The following is a 20,701-nucleotide window of genomic DNA, read 5'->3' as shown; positions in this document are numbered from 1 at the left end:
CCTCCTCGGCACTGAACTCTGGCCGGGAGAGCTCCTGATTGAGCCCGGAGGGGGCCCCCCTAAGTACCGTGCAGGGAGGCCCCCTCACTTTTCGTTACGCCTCTGGCGTGTAAATATGTATTTGTGTCTCTTTATATAGTACAAACCTAGTCAAAAGGGAGTGAAGTGCTACACAAGGTCCAGGGCAGAGGACACAATCAGACCTGTTACTCGAGATTTAGCTCGTTTCTAAGACTAAAAGCAGACTGTTCCTGCATCTTGATGTACTGTTGTTTACAGAGGTGCGTCTCAGACCTTTCATAAATTGGAACAGGGCAGGACATAGGGGTATTGTTCCAGATCCTTGGTGCGTAGCTGGAGTAGGCCTGCTTTTTTCCTTTTTTGCACCTCTTCACCTTCAGTCTGATGATGTCCTGCCTGCGGGCGTGACAAGAGTCACAGAAGAATCTTCGTCGAAGGTGCTGAGCTTGTCAGCCAGGTAGGAGGAGGTGTAGGATTATTGGGTTTATAACACATGTTGACCAGTTCAGTTTTTCTTTACTAGGTATGAAAGTCAACACTACATTATTCCTGCTTACCTCAACTTAAGGATTCATATAACTTCTTATGCATTTTGTTTCTCATTCACATTTATGGTGATTTGCTTTTCTTTTCTAGAATGATAGGCTCAAGGCGGAACAACTGATACACATCAGGGATCTTCTTCATGAGGCGAAGAAACAGGATAATGAACTGGCGACAAAGGAGGTTTTTAACAGAGATCAGGTTGATCAGGCTATTAGAGAGAAATGGGAATATATAAGAACCATGGGGCATAAGTTTGAAGGTAACGGCTCAATGTATTCTGATAATACTTAATGTTATTTTAAGTGCAGTTCTAAAAAGGAAATTTTGAAACAAAAATAATACAAAATTACAGGGATATATGGAGGGAAATTGCGACATAGACCTTATTTTTCAACCCTAACAATACCAAGATCAAGAAATAAAATTAAATGAATTTGTGTAGTACGAATAAAGATAAAATATATCAGAATCTTATATTCTGTATATATCCACTCAATGGTAAATAGTTTAAATTGCATAATTTTTATTTTTGGCTTTTATAATATGACAGTTACATCAGCAAGCAAACAGATGCTAAAATAATCCAGGCTTCACCACAAAAATCCTGCTATGATTAATCGACATTAAGGCACTTGCAAGTATCAAGAAAAACTGTAACTATTGTGCACTCAATATGATGACATATATTAGTTCTAGGCGAATTTAGCAAATACACTTTCATTGCACTGACCTGCACTGCCTTAATTTGCTATTAGAAAATATATAATTATTATTTTTATTTAAATTAAACATTACTTAATCAAGCATTTCATACAGACATAGTCGCCTATTGAGCTAAACTTTGAAATAATCGTCAAAACAAGAAAACATGCAAATACACTTTTATAACGTTACAAACAATAAATAAAATAATAGATACACAATTGAATAGCACAACTCACAAAGACTACACAATAGGAAAGACAGATTGCACTTCTTAGTAGACAAATACATCAAATCTAATAATTAAACATCATTTCTGACTGTGTATTTTTTTTTATCTAACCTTCAGTTGTTAGGCGACGATGTCTGTAGAAGAACCATTAAAAAGGGGAATTTGTTTCTTAAATTCCTTTGACCACTTCTCTTTTTTGGCTGTGTTTTTTTCATGTTATGCATAGAATCTTTAACCCATGTTCATTGAGCTACTGATATGATTGTACTATTTGGTTTTACAGATTGTACAGCTCGGGTTAGAATTAACATGGAAGAATAACAAAAAAGTGGCAAAAATTGTGCAAAACAAATCATGAATAAATGTTTAAGATATGGGTTTAAGAGTAGGTTTAATGTAAGGTATAGAGTGAGGGTGTTATGTGTAGTTGTAAAGTGCATTCTCACCATCGCGGGTATTCTGGCTTTGAGCAGGTGTGTGCCCAGCCCGTCGTAGGTTGGTTGATTGAAAAGCCAGGTCTCCAGCTTTCGTCGGAATACCTGAATAGAGGGGGAGGCTCTAATGAGGAATGGGAGGCCGTTCCATGCTTTAGTAACGATTTAAGGGAATATCCGTCCTCCTGATCTGGCTCTGTTTATGCGTAGGATTTGTGCAAGTAGGAGTCCTTTGGAGCTTAGGTGTGTGGTTGGTTGATGGAAAGAGATGTAACTGTTCAGGTAGGTGGGGCCTAAGTTGTGTAGTGTCTTTAATGTGTGTGTTCGGAGTTTAAAATTAGCATGTTTGTGTATCAGGAAACAGAGGAGCTCCCTGAAGTGTAGTGTGATCTGAGTTTTAGGCAGGGTCGGCTCTAGCACGGGAAGACCGGTGCCACTGCACTGGGTGCTGACTTCGGGTGGGGGTGCCTGTTTGCAAGTCTATTATGGTTTTTAAAGCACCTGCTGCCGCATTCCTGGCCTCCAGTAATTTTCCGGCAACAATAAAAATTTAAATATAATTCCAGTGATTAATGTTCTTCCAAGAGAGAGATTGGAGCTTTTTGTCTAGTTGAAGTTTTGACTCGTGGACGTTTTGATTCATTGTAAGGTAGTGGAGAGGGTTAATATGCTTGTATCAAAGAACATGTACCATGCAGATTATACTGTAAATAGGTCACTGGTTTTCGTCAGAGACTTCCTTTCAGTTTATAAATTCAAATCCTAATATAGAACAGTAAGCTAGTAACTGTCATCAATGAACCACATGCAGACTGAAAGGTATAGATTAGAGCATTATGATTTTTTCCCCAGACTTTCATTAACCTAATGTTGCAGGAAGGGTTCATTTGGGTAGAAATCAATTATTATTATTAAAGAAAACCCCCAATAATGGTGTTACGTTTTCAATTCAGAGTTTGTGATTCTAAAGACGAAGCACCCTTAAACTATACTGCCAACAAGTATAGATGACCTGTGAATCTTACCCCTTGTAGTCCTATACACCGATTCGCACACCTATGATTGATTGTCTCTGTGTAATGTATGTGTGATGTAAAGTGCTCTGACTCCCTTCACTTTAATGAGTGATACTATAAAACCAATTAAATGTATCTGAGAGAGAGTGGCTATGGAGACTTGAGGGGCACTGTCGAAGGGTGGTAGTGAGGAAATCCGTGGCGAAGCTGTCATTGGGGGGCGCCAAAAACCTTGGTGCACCAGGTGCCACCAGTGCTAAAGCCGGCGCTGGTTCCATGTAGAATATTAAGGTTGAGTCTGGCTGCCAGGTTCTGAATGGTTTGTAGTCTTCTAGTGAGTTGCTTGGTGATCCTGGCCTAGAGGGTGTTCCCATAGTCCAACTTACTGGTGACTAGAGCACAAGTCACAGTTTTCCTAGTGTTGCTGGGAGCCATTTTAAGAACTTCCTCAGCACCTTCAGGGTGTGGAAGCAGGCTGAAGTGACAGTGTTAACTTGTGAAGACATGTCCAGTTTGCTGTCAATGATCATTCTGTGATTCCTGCCGTGAGTGCTGGGTGTGGGTGTTGACCTGACTTCAGCTGGCCACCAGTTGGATTCCCATGGGGAGATGCTCTTGCCAAAGATCACTACATCTGTCTTGTCTGTGTTGAGCTTGAGCCAGTTGGCTTTCATCCAGTTAGCGACTGCGGTCATGCAGGCAGTAACCTTGTTTCTTGTACTAGGGGTCTTGTTTGAGAGGTAGAGTATGAGTTGTATGTCATCAGCTTAGGACAGGATGTTGATGTCTTGTGCGTGGATGACGTTGGCAAGAGGGATCATTATGTATGCTTTGAAGAGGACGGGACTGAGCAATGAACCTTTAGGCTTTCCACAGATCACTTTGCAGTCTTCTGAGGAGTAAGGTGCCTGTTTTACCGTTTAAATTCTATCCATTAAGGAGCATATCCTGCAGCGAGCAGGTCATTGGATGCTAATATCGGGAGGCGCCTGATGAGGATAGGGTGTTAGACAATGTCAAATGCTGCATAGAGATCTAAAAGGGTGAATATTCCTGTGTATTCTGTCAAGGGTCATAAAGATGTAATCTGTGACAGCAATGAGTGCTGTTTCTGTACTGTAGTTGGGCTTAAATCTGCACTGCGTTGCGTTGAGTAGCTGGTGGTTCCTGAGGGGAATGATGAGGCATCAGTTGATTAATTTCTCCAAGACCTTTGCCAGGCTTGGTAGGAGGGAGATGGGTCTGTGGTTGGAAAGCATGGCTCGTTCAGAGGATGGTTTCTTGAGCAGGGGCGTGATGGTGGCATGTTTCCATGTGTCGTGGAATGTAGCTGAGTTAGAGTGAAATCTTTGATGGCGGCGAAGATTTCCTTGCTGCTGTTTGCACTGGCTTTGATACAATCTGCAAGAGCCGTGTATTTGGTGTTCCATACTTGCTAGTGATAGTGTCTTAGTACTAATTTGAAGATGTTTTTCTAAGATACCTTTACTTGTTCGCCATTTGCTTCCAGTTGTTTGCAATGGCGTGTTATCACGCCTCATCTTAAAAACATGTGAAAACGTAGATTCTATACATGAAAACCTAGTGTCCAAGTCAGCTGGGCTGGGGTACAAGTGCCATATCTACCCTCCTTTTCAGCTAGCACACCATCCAAGCAATTCAAATTTATAACACAGTACCTCAGCTAGCTTTGTTCATTAACTAACATTTCTGATTGAGGGTGAGGAAAGGCAGGGATCCTTCAGCTTCACCCAGCATTTCTGCTAAGTGCCCTTTTTGTAACAAATCTGGTAGGTGTTAGGAAAGCACATGATTCTCTTATTAATAAAACGATATATTGGATTAGAAAAAATAAACGCCGTAGATTCATTATAAGGATAGGATAGGAAAAACATTTATAAAGCGCGCGACTGCAACTGCGTCTTGGCACTATAGTAAGAGTGGAGCCAAATGTCACCCAATTATCTGATTATAGTGTTGGAAAACAGCAATGTTTTAAGTTCCTTCCTAAAAAATGCATGATTTTGCTGCAGACGCATAGCATTTGGCAGTTTGTTCCACAGCTTAGCTGCACGATGGAAGAATGCTCGACCCCACCATCTCACTCTCCAAATTCTATCTACTTGCAGAAGGCAGGCATTACTCGATCTTAGGGTCCTGACCGGAATATAGGGCTTAAATAGTCTTTGCATGTCTGCTGCACCTTCCCCATAGTACACTTTGTGGACCATGCATAGGGCCTTAAATTCCACCCTTTGCTGGACAGGGAGCCAATGCAGGGCTTTGATTCCTTTAGAGGTGTAACTACCTTTGGGAATGTTTAATAACAACCTAGCTGCTGCATTCTGCAAGGCCTGCAATTTATTGCTCTGAGCTTTGTCTATTCCAAGATGCAGCGCACTGCAGTAATCCAGCTTTGAGAGCAGGAGACCCTCTATCACTGTCTTCTGCACATCCTCACTTATGAAAGAAAAACATTTTCTCAGCACTTTTATGATGAAAAAACAGGAAGAGATAAGGCTGTTTATATGAGCTGAAAAATTGAGCTGACTGTAAGGGAAGACATATTGTATGCTACACGCATTGGAGGCACTGATTCGCAGTATGACTGTATAGGGCTGAAATTAAAAAGTCATGAGCTTGTGGAAGGGTTAATATCATTAGAACTTAGGTGTAGGCCCCCATAAGATCACAAATAAGATTCAAGTTAAACGCTCCAAATATGCCATTAGCACAACTGAGTGCTAATAATCATAAGATATGCCTAGTCAACAACCCTCACCAACACCATTGGAGATCTTGGAAGATCTATTCGACATCGATTGACTGTAGGAATCCCAAATAAGTTCACTGACCACATTTGCATTGGCTGGGAATGACTCAGTTAGCCCCACCAGACCAGGCCCCTCTGGTACTAGGGATGGAAAAGTAACCCCCAATCCAGCGAATATTCTAAAAAACTCAGTAACAACAGAAGTTCAGTATTGCAATACATTAGCTCATGAAGATGGAAGGTAGGGCCCCGGGAGGACATTACTAAATTACTATTGTGGAACGTAGTTAGACTGAAAGCCAAGCTTACTACATCATCGTACTACAAGAGACATGGGCGACAGAACCAGTATTTAGGTCTGGGTTTGTTTCATGTAATGTTAACGCCGTACCATCTATTTCGGGAAGAGCCTCAGGGGGAATTTTGATCTGGCTGAGGCTGAACCTGCTTCCCATAGTCATTTCAATTCCCTCCAGCAGAATGGACTTGCTGCGTATTGAGCTAAAGATATCTATTCCATCAGAGTCTAAGTACATTGCTATTTTAAACATATATATACGATCTGTCCCAACATATACTCAATCTCCAACAGTGAATCATCTACTAGGCATAATGGGTAAATTACACTGCGGAGCTCAAATAATTATAGCAGGAGAGTGTAATGCCTGTCTCCCGCACGATCAGATGAAGCCAGACAGGGCGTTCCAGCAATATGATCTCATGGTAATACCGCTGGCAGTCCAGGGTGGTTTGAGAAAATTAACTAGTGTGGCAGCTCAACTAGATGATCTGGCCATAACCCACGGCTAAAGAATCGTTAATGGGAACACAAGATGAGATACGCCCGCTCTGCCAACCATATGCTTGGACCACACACTCTGGCCATTTCTAATCGATATAAAGGTTGTTCCAAGGACGGACAGTGACGACAAAGCTCCAGGTGCCAAATTCCAAGCTTGTCTATTTGTGGGCCATAATATGGTACTTTATACAAAAAACTCCGATTGAAACCACAAACAATAGAAGGAATGTAAAATGGTCTTCTGTTGCCAATAATATTATGTCCAGACCCAAATGTATGACTTCTTTGTGGATAGAATGTCCCCGTTTGAGTCACTGGATGTGACCAGGATTACATTTGTTACCTTGAACTACCAATTGATGGAAGAAATGAGGGATCTTTTTGTGATAGAAGGGCGAAGGAGCGACACCCGCATTCTCTGGCTAGATGGTATTCAAAAGACTGGTGTCATGCAAAAAACATTTACTGGAAGCAATTAAGATAGGTAAATGCCCAGAAATAAGCATTGCAAGAGGAGCTTAGTAGGAGGTGGGAAGTGGAGCAATGGACAGTCCTTCAGGATAGGAACATTAACCTTTTTTGGAAGATGGTCTCAGTTGGCTCATGTGTTATTGATAATCATCTCGAGGCAGTGGTCCAACCTGATGAGTGGGTAGCCCACTTTAAGGGTCTTTATACCGTATGGGCTCATGACAAGGCTCAGGGTTTGGGTTACGAAGCGCAGACTGTCGGCACAACTCTTAGTGAACAGGAGGAGGGTAATAAAGGGAAGTAGACCATCAGATTTAACTTGGCAGAAACGACTAACTCTCTAAAGCAGTTGAAGAAAGAAAAAACCCTGTGTAGGCAAGTACTGATAGAGCTTCAAACCTGGGTATCTGATAAACGCATCCTTGAGGACTCACAGACAGGCATTAGGAGTACGGTGAGTACCCTCGATCAGGTCTTCTACTTTAACACACTATACTTAAGTACATCACTCTAAGGCAGGACCATCTCTATATCGCCTACATCGACCGGAGGGCGGCATTTGACCTGGTCCCAAGGGAGAATCTGTGGAGGGTCTTGAAAACCATAGCATCCCTGCAGATCTCCTTTGGGTCTTGAAAGCTTTACACACTGACACATACACCAGAGTGAGGTGGAATCAGGCAAGGATGCGTGTTTGCACCTACTCTTTACAGCTTTACATCAACAGTGAGGTTGAATACCTAAAACAGTGCTAGCACGATGCGCCTAAGTCCGCAGGTGCCCCTATTAAGGTTCAAATGTTTGCGGACGACACTCTCCTTATTTATAGAACCCCAATAGATCTACAAGCAGAGCTGGACTCCTTCACAGCTTACTGCCCAAGCAGGGGACTGGAAATAAAGCCTGCCAAAGCAAAGTTCATGGTAATAAACCCACACCAGTCCTTTAGAGGCTGGATGACAATAGAGGGGGCCCGCTTGAACAGGTTAGAAATTATGACTACCCAGGAGTAAAGCTGGCTGACAACTTGTCTTGAGGACCACAACTTGGGTAACATAGAACTTTCCTCCATCAGAGGGCATTGGCAATTGGAAGGAAATATAAGTCCACCTCGGGGGGCTCTGTGTCACCAGCTCTCAATATATATAGAGCCACTGCTGTGGCAGCAGCCATGTGGTATGTAACCTTTACCACGCATTTTTTACCACGCAATACCATTACCACGCATTTTTTACAACGCAAGTACTATTACAACGCATGTACGTTTACAACGCATTTCGTAAAATAAAGGGGTGATATTTTTAGGGTTCAGGGCTAGGTTTGGGTTTTTGGGTAAAGGGGTATTTTTAGGGTTCAGGGCTAGGTTTGGGTTTTTGGGTAAAGGGGTATTTTTATGGTTCAGGGCTAGGTTTGGGTTTTTGGGTAAAAGGGTATTTTTAGGGTTCAGGGCTAGGTTTAGGTTTTTGGGTAAAGGGGTATTTTTAGGGTTCAGGGCTAGGTTTGGGTTTTTGGATAAAGGGGTATTTTTAGGGTTCAGGGCTAGGTTTGGGTTTTTGGGTAAAAGGGTATTTTTAGGGTTCAGGGATAGGTTTGGGTTTAAAATAAAATTAAATTAAAATTAAAATTAAATTATAATAATTTAAATTACTTAAATTTTTTTTAAAATTATATACTTACCAATACTTACATTGTAATGGTATGCGTTGTGAAGGTATCTGCATTGTAAAAAAATGCGTGGTAATGGTACTCCGTTGTAATGGATCCTGTGTTGTAAAAAATGCGTGGTAAAGGTATGCGTGCTAAAAGTATGCGTTCTACCGTCATACATCCGCCATGTATGGATGAATGAATGAATGAATGGAATTGGATTTATATAGCGCGTTTCTACCCTGAGGCCTTGTAGCAATTGGTGCAAAGCTTTGGGGCTATGCCAGTGCCACTGTGCTGAGCTCAAACAGGCTGTAAACAAGTTTATCAGGTGTCTTCTCACCTTACCTCCGAGTACCCTACTACACCACTAAGATTTGACCTGACAATCAATGGCATTCACCTAGTAATCTAGGAATCTCTTTAAAGCTGCTGCTATACTGGGTGTGCCTGAGGAGTTGACACCCTACATGGATGCCATATCAGAACTAATCCTTTAAGCTAAACAAGTGTGAACCCCAAGGCTTAAGCAAACATCTTTGTTAAATGGTTAAAATGGATGAAATATGGGATTCCCCAACCACACTATCTAAGGGTGTCTCTCAGAAAGTGGAGCAAGTTTATTGGGAATGTGTTATGACGCAGACCTGGAAAGATCAGACTGAGGGAAGCATAACTGGGCAGTTTTTGAATTATAAATGCTTCCCCAGTTTTGAAGCATACCTGGATAGAATGTATCTGTTCTGGGTGAAATGTCTGTATGCAAAATCTAGAATGGGTATCTTGCCACTAAAATCACCTATAGCAAAGATGGGACAAAACAGATTGCCAATCAACCGATTGTCCTCGTTGTCCGTTGTAAAGAGAGTCAGAGGAACATTTTTTCTTTTTTTACCCAAGGTATACAATGCCTCATACTAAATGCATCATTGCAGTATATAGGCTAATTGGCACCAGGCACTACTGGAAAGCACTAGGGATCATGAAAAGTGACACAAGAGAACAGATTGCGTTTGCCATCTATCCTTTTTTGATGTGGGCATTGAAAATTACAGCGAAAGAGCCACCTCCTAAAGATCCTTACATCCCCTAAATAAACTTCATGGAGTTATATGCACTAAGTCCTTCTATGCCCCAATGGACCTACTAAGTAGAATGATAGCCATGCCCCTCACCTTTTGCCCCTCAAGAAGAGTGTCTGTCAGGCTGAACAAAGGTCATCCTGACAGACACTCTTCCTGTCCAGGTCAGGCAGCCAGGAGATAGTCATCTGCTAAATGTGCAGGCTCCTGACTGCCTGAGCTGAACTTTGCTGGGCTGAGGATGTCACAGCTCCTGTGGGCATGACGTCCTCAGCCCTCAGCTCAGCAAAGGTCCCTGAGGGCATCTCTGCCCTGACGAGGGGGAGCGTCACTCATTGCCTCGGACCTCGATGCTTCAGTTTTAAGGCCTAGAGTGCCCAGGGCCAAGGGTCAATCAGTGACACCTTGTCACAGAGTGAGGTGGGGTCAGTAGTTTTACTTGAAACATCCCACTCTGTAATGAGGCTGGGACTCCTTTCTTCCCTCATTGGCTGACCTAAGGTCAACCAATGAGGGAAGGCAGCAGTCCCAAGCCTCTTGGGACCTCCGAGGCAGGGCTGCAGGTAAGTGTGATAATTTTTTTAATTAATGAGTGGTAAGTGCGTGAGCATATGTTTGAATACTTGATAATGAGTGTTGTGAATGGATGTGTGTTGGCTTGACTACGGCAATTCACTCTATCTTGGCAACCCTTACATATGTTATCACAAACTGGCTGGTTGCACAGAATGCCACAGCCAGAGTACTGATGGGCCTGTCCAAAATGCAACCAGCACTTTCTGCTCTTGCGCGGCTTCACTGGTTGCCTAGAAACAGGAGAATAGAATTCAAGGCCTTATGCATCACCCATAGGATAAAGCATTTCCCAGGCCCACACATTCTTCAATATCTTATCACTCCATACAGTGCCTCCAGAGAGCCGAGTTCAAATGAGCATTTCCCACTGACCATTCCTAGAATCTGGAGAGCAAGAGGCGGGGTTCATTAATTCAGCTACCTGGGGTCAGATGTAGGACGGCAAATACCGGTCGGTAACGGCCGATTTCGGCCGTTACCGACCGGTATTTGGATTTTCAGATGTAGGCGGCTAAAACATTACCGATTCGGTAAATTTACAGATACTACAGATACTATTTGATGGTAAATAACGAATTTATGTGTACATGCACATCTGTGCATGTACACCTGTGCATGCACACCATATGCCCTGAGGGCATGTATGTGTGTCACATGGCACACAAGCCTGAATCAGGGGTGCAACAGGGTGTCAAAGTGACACCCTGTCCCCCTTGTAAATTCGGTAATTTTACCGAATCTGTATTTACCGATTCGGTAATTGACATTAGTTCCTATGGGGCTCAAGTCCCATAGGAATCAATGGCAATTAGCGAATCGGTAAATACCGATTCGGTAATTACCGAATGTTACAGATTAGGTAATAAAATCGGAAAAAATACCTACATAGCATTTACCGATTTGTAAATACCGAATCGGTAAAATTCGGTATTTACGAATCGGTAAATGCCATTTACCTACATCGGGCCCCTGGTCTCTAAACTCTGGAATTCCCTTCCTATCCACCGTAGATCAAACAAAAATCTGCTTAGTTTCAGGAAACAGCTGAAAACTCATCTTTTTATCCAGGCAGTGTAAGTACTTATGTGTCTCACTTTGTTCTGTCAGCACCGGGAAGCCCTCTGTGGGTAGCTGTGTGCTCCATAAGGACTTTAATAATAATAATAATAATAATAATGTGTGCGCGTGTGCATTTGTATGTATGGGTGTAATTGAGTGTGTATGTGTGTGTCCCATCCCTCCTAAAATCACTGGGCACCGCTTTTGGAGATTTCTTGTTGTAGCAGGGCAAGAATTACAGAGGGATGTAGCTTCAGGCAGGATGGTTAGGATTTTACACCCCCTGATAAACAATTCTCTAGTAAAATGTTGGGCACAGATGCTTTAAGTCGGGTATTGTGAGGTGGCTGTGGGATTTCACTTATAATTTTTACATACACACGCAGACAAAAACATACACTCTCCCCTCTGTTTTAAAGGTCTTAAAATGGTTTATTTTACAAAACGATTGAATTTTAAGTACCCCTAACAATCCACACTCCTCTCCATTTGCACAGTTCCTTAAGCCCTCCCTGCACCCTGCATATCATATAAGGTATTTTAACCAGCATGACTGTTGGGAAATCTGAAATTCACACTCCCCCAATCATACTAACCAGGCTACACCCCTGGGGTACATTTGAAGCCAGTGTGGAGACTCAAACCTGGTGCTTCACTAAAGGCAGGAGCAGCAGGGATCCTAACAATCACATTACAATTAACCTTAAAATGGTGACATCTCAGAGGTAGATTTCAGAAAGGCTTTCAACGAAGGTGAGCCACAAGGTTATTCGACTCAACTCTATGATTGCATAGACTGATTAATGTTCTTAATACAAGCGTTTCTGTGAGCTTCTGTTTCTACCTTCCATCTAATACATATTTTCAGAGTGTTCAGATTTGAGAACATCCCTTTTCTTTCACTATCTGGTGCAGTTAAGGCCTCAGTGCATTGCCTTCTGATAGGAATGTGCAAATCTGACCAAGTATACATGTGCTCGTTTGCCAACAGCTTATTTATGTCAGAGTACTGACTATGTCATGTCAATATGTACACGTCTGTGGGAACTTTTTCAGGCATCTTAGGGCCAAGATTGTGTCATTCTTAGAGCTCTGTATCAGTGGTGTCGTGGGGCTTAACCTTATTGTTTAATCCAAAAGTGAGCACCAAATTGTCAGCATTCAGAGTCAGGGACCAGCTGAAAGCGCCTGCAGCCAGAGTGTTAAGTAATTCTGAGCAAAACAACTGGGAGAGAAACAGGGAACATAGGTAAGAGAAAAATCCAGGATTGGAGCTCACTGCCCGAGTTCATCTGTTTCAAGAGAGGGTACCACTCTGTCTTGATGTTATGGATCTTGGGTACATCTCACACATTGTAAGACACCGGGCAGAGGGTATATAACATACAGGTAACAAATAAAACAAGGCTTACCAATTCGAGCAGCAGATGATGCTATGACCAGCCCGAAGCCAAGCAGGAATCTGGTGAAGGCACCAGGCCACACATAGGTAGATTGTACAAGAAACGGATGTTAGCAGACTACCACCAAGAGGACAAACTAAGGAGGGAAGAAACATAGGAAAGTGAGGTAAATGAAAAAGGAATCATAACAAGCAGAGAGACCATACAGGGTGCAAACTATGGTAAGGGTCTGCAAAGTCAATGCGAACATGCATTGCATTGCCATGCATTGAGCTGAAGTACAGGGAGTCTTAGCAGGACTCTACAGCTCCTGACCTTGAAATGACCTTAACTCAGAAACCAAGTGAGCATGCATCACCAGGAGTAAATGACCTAGTTCGCCTTCCAGCCCCTGTCACCTGATCTGATTCCTGATGGTTCCCCCCACCACCGAAGAACATTCCCCCCCAGGGAACATGGAGGGTTCCTGCTTTCTAAGGTGCTGTGTTCGGAATTTGTTCACCAACCTGAGGGCATAGACGTGATCTTTCTGAAATCTCATACACCTTCAAGGCATTAAGGTTTTGCAGCTGGCCTCCGAATATATGGGAATCCACAACTCGTGCTCGTGCATCTGCCATGATTGAAGGAGACTTGTTGGGAAGGCCTGCCACCACAGTAATAACCTATGAAATGGAAAACACAGGGTGAATGTACCAGTGAGTGGGGAGTATTAGCTGTAAGGATGCCTTTACAATTGATTGAAGGACAAGGAAAGGTCCTACAAAGTGTGGGTTGAACTCCGAGTGAGACCCAGGAATTGTTAGATTTTTGTAGACAACCAGACCTCACTTCCAAACATATGCTCAGTAGCCTTTCTTTGATGGTGGTCTGGAAAATGCTTATAATCAGCCTTTGTCTTTACTTAATGGTGATGGGAGGCTCTCTGTATGGTATGAAGATTTCGGAGCAGTGAGGTTACAGAAGGAATTGTAAAAATGCACACTTTTTTGAGGGATGATTAACCATGGGTGGAATTCATGTAATGGAGGTAAGTGCAGAATAAAGACCACAGAAATCATGTTCCAGGTTTGATGCGAAGTAGGCAGAGTTTACAACAATTGTGCAGCAGACCTGTGGGAAGCTCTAGCATTAGCATGAATGGCACACCTGGTGATGTAGTTTCGGATGGACTTTTTGATACCAGGCCACGAAAAGTCTTAAGCGATAAGCTACTTTGGGCCAGATGTAGGTAGGGTTTTACCGGTCGGTAACGGCCGAATTCGGCCGTTACCGACCGGTAAAAGGAATTTGAGATGTAGGGGGCAGAATCGGTAATTTTACCGTTCTGTAAATTTACCGATCTGTAATTTTACAGAATCTGTAAATATACCGGTCGGTAAATTTACAGAACGGTAAATTTACAGATTCTGTAAAATCGATATGTAGGTGGGACTCTGATGAGTCCCACAAGGCCTAAGAAATCGGTATTTTACCATCAAATTCAATTTGATGGTGAAATACCGATTCAGGTGAGCATGCAAATGTGTGCATGCACACCTGTGCCATATGGCAGGCAGACCTGCCCTTAGGGCAGGTCTGCCTGCCATATGGCCCCCGAACCTTTTTTGGGGGTGCTAGAGGGTGTCAAAGTGACACCCCCTGCACCCTTGCCAAAAATCTGTATTTACCGATCGGTAAATACCGACCTGTAATGCCCCATTCATTCCTATGGGCTTCAAAGCCCATAGGAATGAATGGAGCATTACAGGTCGGTATTTACCGAATCGGTAAATACCGACTTTTAAAGAATCGGTAAATCCACATCTGGATTTACCTACATCTCGGTACATCTATTTTACCGACTCTTAAATACCGAATCGGTAAAATTCGGTATTTAAGTGTCGGTAAAATAGATTTACCTACATCTGGCCCTTTGTCTTTTTTTGACCAGGATCCTCTGCCGCTGGAAAGTCATGATACCATCTCATGTACTTAAATTGTTTTAGCCTACTGAGAAGGTAGAGGGTTCAATCTCTATACTACTCACCCTAGTAAACACCATACATTTTCTTTTTAACCCATTTCAGTGGAAGAATGTCCTAATTGAAAAAGTCATAAAAGTCATCAGTAGTCGAAGTGCTAAAATATATGGGGTTTCCTCTCTTGTCTTAGTTTTCCAAGGCTTTTTGATGAAACTGGTGGTGTGTTTTTCCAGATCGTTTGCTCAGTCGATACATGATGACATAATCAACATGAAGAAGTACAAGGTCCATCTGGCATGGCGAAAATTCCCAGATTTCATAGTGATGAGATATCTAAAGCTCCTATGATCTATCCATACCAGGTGTCTTCAACAGGTCAATCGTGAGCTACCAACTGAAGAACCGGGTTTTAGAACCCAGCGGCGCCAGGGGCACGCCCAAAGTCTTCGGGTTCACCTGTCTTAGAATACAGAGACATGGGACTCTTCGTGGTGGCGTCAAAGATCGAATTTATTGACTGCAGCCAGTAACAGAAGTCCTAGAAATCATCACGGTATGAGTTCTCAGGAGACTGCTCAATTTTACAAAGCAAGTCATCCCTTTTTATGCCAAAAATCACATTCCAGACAAATACCTAACATTTACAAACTGTCCAATCACATGTATCCACACCAGAGGTATCGCATGACGGTAAAACCCACTTTTCAGTTGCCCAGCCCATGATCAATCATCGGTCAAACCCAACATTCTTCTTTAGACAGGTCGAACGAACCCATAATAAAAAAAAGGCCACAACCCAGTCATAAATAGACCATAAAGAAAGGAGCAGAAACAGGTGAGAGTAGGATAAGGCATATTTGTGTACAGTAAAACTTTACGATGTCCTGTGCTTTGATCCTCAATCTTGATCAGCTAAAGGGCAGGAAATGGTTTTACAAGGTCAGCTTCAGGCAACAGGGTCAGTTCACTCAGGTCAAACAGGAGTCAGCACAAACTCGAGCTAAGGAGTACATGTCCTTAAAAAGACTAGTTCAGCCACAGTCATCGGCCTATGTGAGGGCGACCACAAAATCTCTGCCATACACAAAATGGAACCCAAGGGTTCAGAACGAAATCCCTAAATACGTAGTGAATCCATCGGTCTAACATGATGAAAACACTCATACTTGCCGCACTAACTAGTTACGGTTCGCTAATATCAAATTCGTAACGAAACCATGACCTTTATGAAACGGGTTCAGAATTCACGGAACCTCAGACCCTCCTTTTGCCCTTACATAGGCAATCCTTTAGCTCCACCTCGGCCAATATCATCAGAGGAGTCCCGCAGGGCTCTTGTCTTAGCCCTACGTTGTTTAACGTATATGTCTCCTCTCTGGCCAACATGACGAGGTCCTTTGGGTTTATGCCTATCTCCTACGCTGACGACACGCAGCTGCTGTTTACTTTTAAGACCTTTACCCCGGAGATAAGACAAGCTTTCTCCAACGGCATGACTGCAATCGCCAGCTGGATGGCCAAGAACTTTCTACAGTGCAATGTGGGAAAGTCTGAGGTCATGTTATTCGGGGAGGCGAGAATCCTCTGGACCCCAGATTGGTGGCCTTCCAGCCTGGGTCAGGCCTCGCTCCCTAAACAGGTAGTAAAAAACCTGGGGGTTCGTCTAGACCATGACCTTACCCTTTTTCATCATGCCAGCACCACTGCAGGGTCCTGCTTCCACATTATTGGCCTCCTTCGGAAGGTGTTTCCCCTTCTACCTGACGACACTCGGAAGACCCTGGTCCAGGCCCTCGTTTTGAGCCGCCTGGACTATTGTAATGGCCTACTCTTAGCTGCCAATGAAGGAGTGCTCAATAAACTGCAGGTGGTGCAGAACACCGCGGCACGACTGGTGACCAACACCCCCCCCAGAACGCCGTCCCTCCCCCTCCTCAAGGCCCTTCACTGGCTTCCCATCCGGAAACGGGTGGAATTCAAGATTTGCTGTGTGATACACAAGAGTTTACACAATCTGGGACCCCATTACTTGGCGGATAAATTTGTTTATCACCGTCCATCCCGCATCCTGAGGTCCACCAACCAACTGTTACTTCAGGTTCCCAGACATTACAAGACCAGACAGGGAGGCCGCGCCCTCTCCATCATGGGCCCACGTCTATGGAACAACCTCCCCCTCTCCCTTAGAGAATGCCCGAGTCACTCAGCTTTCAGGAAATGCCTAAAGACAGCACTATTCTAGGAGGAGTCCTCTCGACCTGTTCACCTCACAGCTCCGCGCGGAGATACACCTTCGGGTGTGATGCCGGCGCGTAACAAGCCTATAAATAAAATAATAAATAAATCACTCAGTCTATATCGGAGTCGATGTCAATTCTCATCAGATCACCAAGGTGCTGTTGAAGCATTATCTTGTTCCTCTGTGTATCTCTCGAGGCAGGCGATCCCCTGACACACATAGTAGCACAAAGGCCACATATGGCAGGACCGCACTGTATACAAAGACAACACAAGAAAAGAATTGCTAAAGCCACACCAATGATCGTCAGAAGCTTCCATCCCCAAACGGATAATAGTCCCCAAACCATCCAGTTAACGACCCATCTCCTTTGTCCACATGTATAGACTCGGAGATCTTATGTAACTTAGAAATGGCCTTGTAAACTGTCGGAGCATTATCTGGGATAAAAACGCAGCAACTCGATTGGATCACTTTACATACTCCACCTCGATCTGCGAGTATGACTTCTAAAACCATACGATTTTGTAACGTCATAAGGCGATCCGCTTGAAGCTCAGCTGTCAGATTACTAAGGGCACCAGCAGTTTCGTTTATGGTGGATTCAACCACTCTCGTCAATTGCCGTAAGCCTCTACTGTTAGCCATAGGTCCCCAAAACGGTAAGAAACCCTTAAAGAAGTCTCCCACTTCCTGTCCAGCAGTATCTTCCCGATCGAAGACACCTCTAGCAACTCTCGTCTTGTGGTAATCTGCAGCAGCAGTATACGTAGGAGGCAACAAATATCCAACATAACACGTTCCCGAAAATTCAGGGGGCAACCATGTGTATGCTCTGTTGTAACAAACAAAATACGTGCCCTTAGCTGCCAAAAACGGCTGAGAAGATTGAGACGTAAAAACATAAGTCTGAATACAAACACTCTTCCCCAGCTGAGCTTTCGGATTTTTGCCATTACCTTGCAGACACAATTGACCTCGGTGGGGTACGACCCAAATCGGAGGTGACCTCTTTCGTTTCTGCTTTTCACTCAGACTAACACTGTAACCAGTCGTGTTCCATCCAACATAAGCCGCTAACTCTTCCTTAGGAATAGTCCTGTACGTGTCGATATCTCTGCTCATATTCATAACTCCCTTCACCAAGGCTTGGTTACTCAAGTTATCTCTCATGGAATGCAGAGGATAAACTTCCAGAGCGTAAATGAACATAGTCTGAAAAGCCCATATCGACTCATTCTGACTAAACGGTAAGATCAGATAAGGAACAACTCTACCTGTAGTATGTGGCATAAGACCACACACCCAACAATTAGTAATGTTCACTACCAACTGATGTTGGTGCAGTAGCTGTATGAATGTGTTATGTACGAATTCTGACCTTCTAATCTGCTCGTGTTCAGGTAGGACATGAAAAGAATGCACAGAAGTAGCTGTAGAAAAAGACATAGGTTGGGAGGTGGGTGCAGAAGTCAATTGGGTAGCGAAAACAATCCCACCCACCAATGCTAACGTCATACTTAAAAACATCAGGACACATGTTATCAGAAAACATTTGCTATACATTAATTTACACAGTTTCATTTTAAAGTTCATTTTCTCAGCAGCTCTCTCTGTCCCAGAAAACTCCATCCTCTAACCGTGCTGTTCGCGGCAGTTGGTTTTCTTCTGCTAAGGAATGCGTCTGTCAGTCCAGGGAACGCCCTGAAACCAACCAGAACCGTCGACCTTGTGTCTACACGGCTTGCAATCCCAAGTCTTTATACCGCCACCCTACAGCTGAGCTCGGATGGCAGCTCGAAAAAGAAAAATAGGCCAAAACAGTTTCTTGGATGAGAGAGTGCAGTTCTCCAAAAGCAAAAGGAAAAATTATACTTTAATTTGTTTATCGTTACTCGGTCGGAAATTATAACGGCCTTTACCAGGCACTGTGTGATCTTTAAACAAGAGTTCAGGCTCAGTGGTGTCCAATCTTAAATGTGGAGGTACAGCTGCTTGCAAAATGTCGTCGTCCTCTCGTTCAGAATTTGTCCATACTAGATGTGCATCGCTAAACGGCATGAACTTCGGCACTCGTTCTGTCTCTGAGTCACCAATACCATCACGGACCCTCTGGTCGTACGGCAGAGGTAAAGGCGCCCTCTTACAATGTACGCAGTGAATCCAATTTCGCTTCCCGAAGACCTTCACCGAAGTTCTTGTTGACAGGAGCACTTGGTGGGGGCCGGTCCAGCGGGGCTGCTCGTTTTTGATCCGCTGAAAATTCTTCACCAGGACCCAGTCACCGGGATTGATGGTGTGACCTGGATCCACAGATGCTGGTGGCATGTTATCATGAACCTGTTGATGCAAGACACGCAATTTAGCCGTCAAATCATACAAATAGTCCACCAACACAGGATATTCGATGTCACTAAACTTCACTGGCCTCGGCACTCCCCACACATTCGCCAGACGGCCAAAAACAATTTCATAAGGACTAAGGCCAATTCGGGAATGCACTGTAGTTCTAGTTGACAAAAGTGCCAACGGCAAAGCATCTGGCCATTGAAGACCAGAACTCGCCTGAATTTTGGCTAACTTTAACTTCAAAGTGCCATTGTAACATTCCACTAGTCCACCTGATTGGGGGTGGTTTGCGCCATGAAACTTCTGTCGTATTCCCAAACCCTCACATACTTTTTTCATAATCTTCCCCACAAACTCACTTCCATTATCACTCCACACCATCCTTGGCAATCCGAATCTAGGGAAATATTCTTTGAGCAATACTCTAGCTGTGGACAAGGCCGTATTGTCTTTTAGGGGGTATGCCTCTACCCATCTAGAAAAGGCACAAACAACTACAAGGACGTATTTCAAGTTGTTACACCTTTCCATGTGTATAAAATCCAATTGCAGAACCTCGAACGGATACGTCGGAGGCGCAAAGTGACCAGCTGGAGTTGGAGTTCCCTTACCAGGATTATACATCAGACACACCATACAATTCTTGACCACATTCTCAGCACATTTGGGAATTCCAGCATTCTGCCACACTGGAGCCAACAACTTACAAATTCCTTTCACACTAATGTGAGACAAACCATGTGCCATCGTAACTACCGCAAGCACACATGCATCCGGCAACATCCATCTTTGGTGTTCTGATAACTCAACCCAACAACCAGTCGAATCCAATCTACCCGTAGTTTCCCTCCACACGCTCATTTCACTTTCATTAGCTTCAGCTTGGATTGATTTCACACTCTCAATCGTATCTTCACACATTCCCGCTGCACCAATCCATCTCGCAGGGCCTGCAACATACATTCGACTCATCACATTTCTCGCTGTTTCTTTCGCAACTTCATCCGCAACGTCAGAAATCCTCTTTCTCTCCACAAGCGTCCAAAACTATGGGCAACATCGAACGCATACTGACTATCGGTGTACACATTCACTCTCTTTCCCTCAGATAAAATACACGCACTCGTTAATGCAATCAACTCTGCTGCTTGCGCCGAATTATGGCTCACTCGTGCAGTTTCAACCATTGTGCATAATTTCGTTACGGCATATGCTGCAGTCGTATCACCATTCGGGAGCTTATAGCATGACCCATCAACCCATAGCATACCATCAGGATCCAAAAGAGGAGTGTCTTTCAAGTCGACTCTCCCCTTCGTTTCCTCTTCCGTCCTCAAAAAACAATCATGCTGTTCCTGACAATCTACATCCACAGAGATCGGCAA

At 43.6% G+C, this 20,701-nt stretch overlaps 1 protein-coding gene across 1 annotated transcript in view; it reads left to right on the top strand.

The window, feature by feature from the left end:
* The window catches only part of CCDC83 (coiled-coil domain containing 83), a 186,756-nt gene that overhangs the window by 46,069 nt on the left and 119,986 nt on the right, over positions 1 to 20,701 (top strand). Inside the window, exon 4 of the mRNA XM_078656235.1 lies at positions 658 to 826. Coding sequence (XP_078512361.1) covers positions 658 to 826 — 169 coding nt within the window. The remainder of the gene's footprint in view (positions 1 to 657; positions 827 to 20,701) is intronic.

The sequence above is a fragment of the Lissotriton helveticus genome, chromosome 8, assembly GCF_964261635.1.
Source record: "Lissotriton helveticus chromosome 8, aLisHel1.1, whole genome shotgun sequence".
Classification (NCBI taxonomy): domain Eukaryota; kingdom Metazoa; phylum Chordata; class Amphibia; order Caudata; family Salamandridae; genus Lissotriton; species Lissotriton helveticus.
The sequence above is the reverse complement of the archived record's forward strand: the minus strand, read 5'-3'. Positions and strand labels throughout refer to the sequence as shown.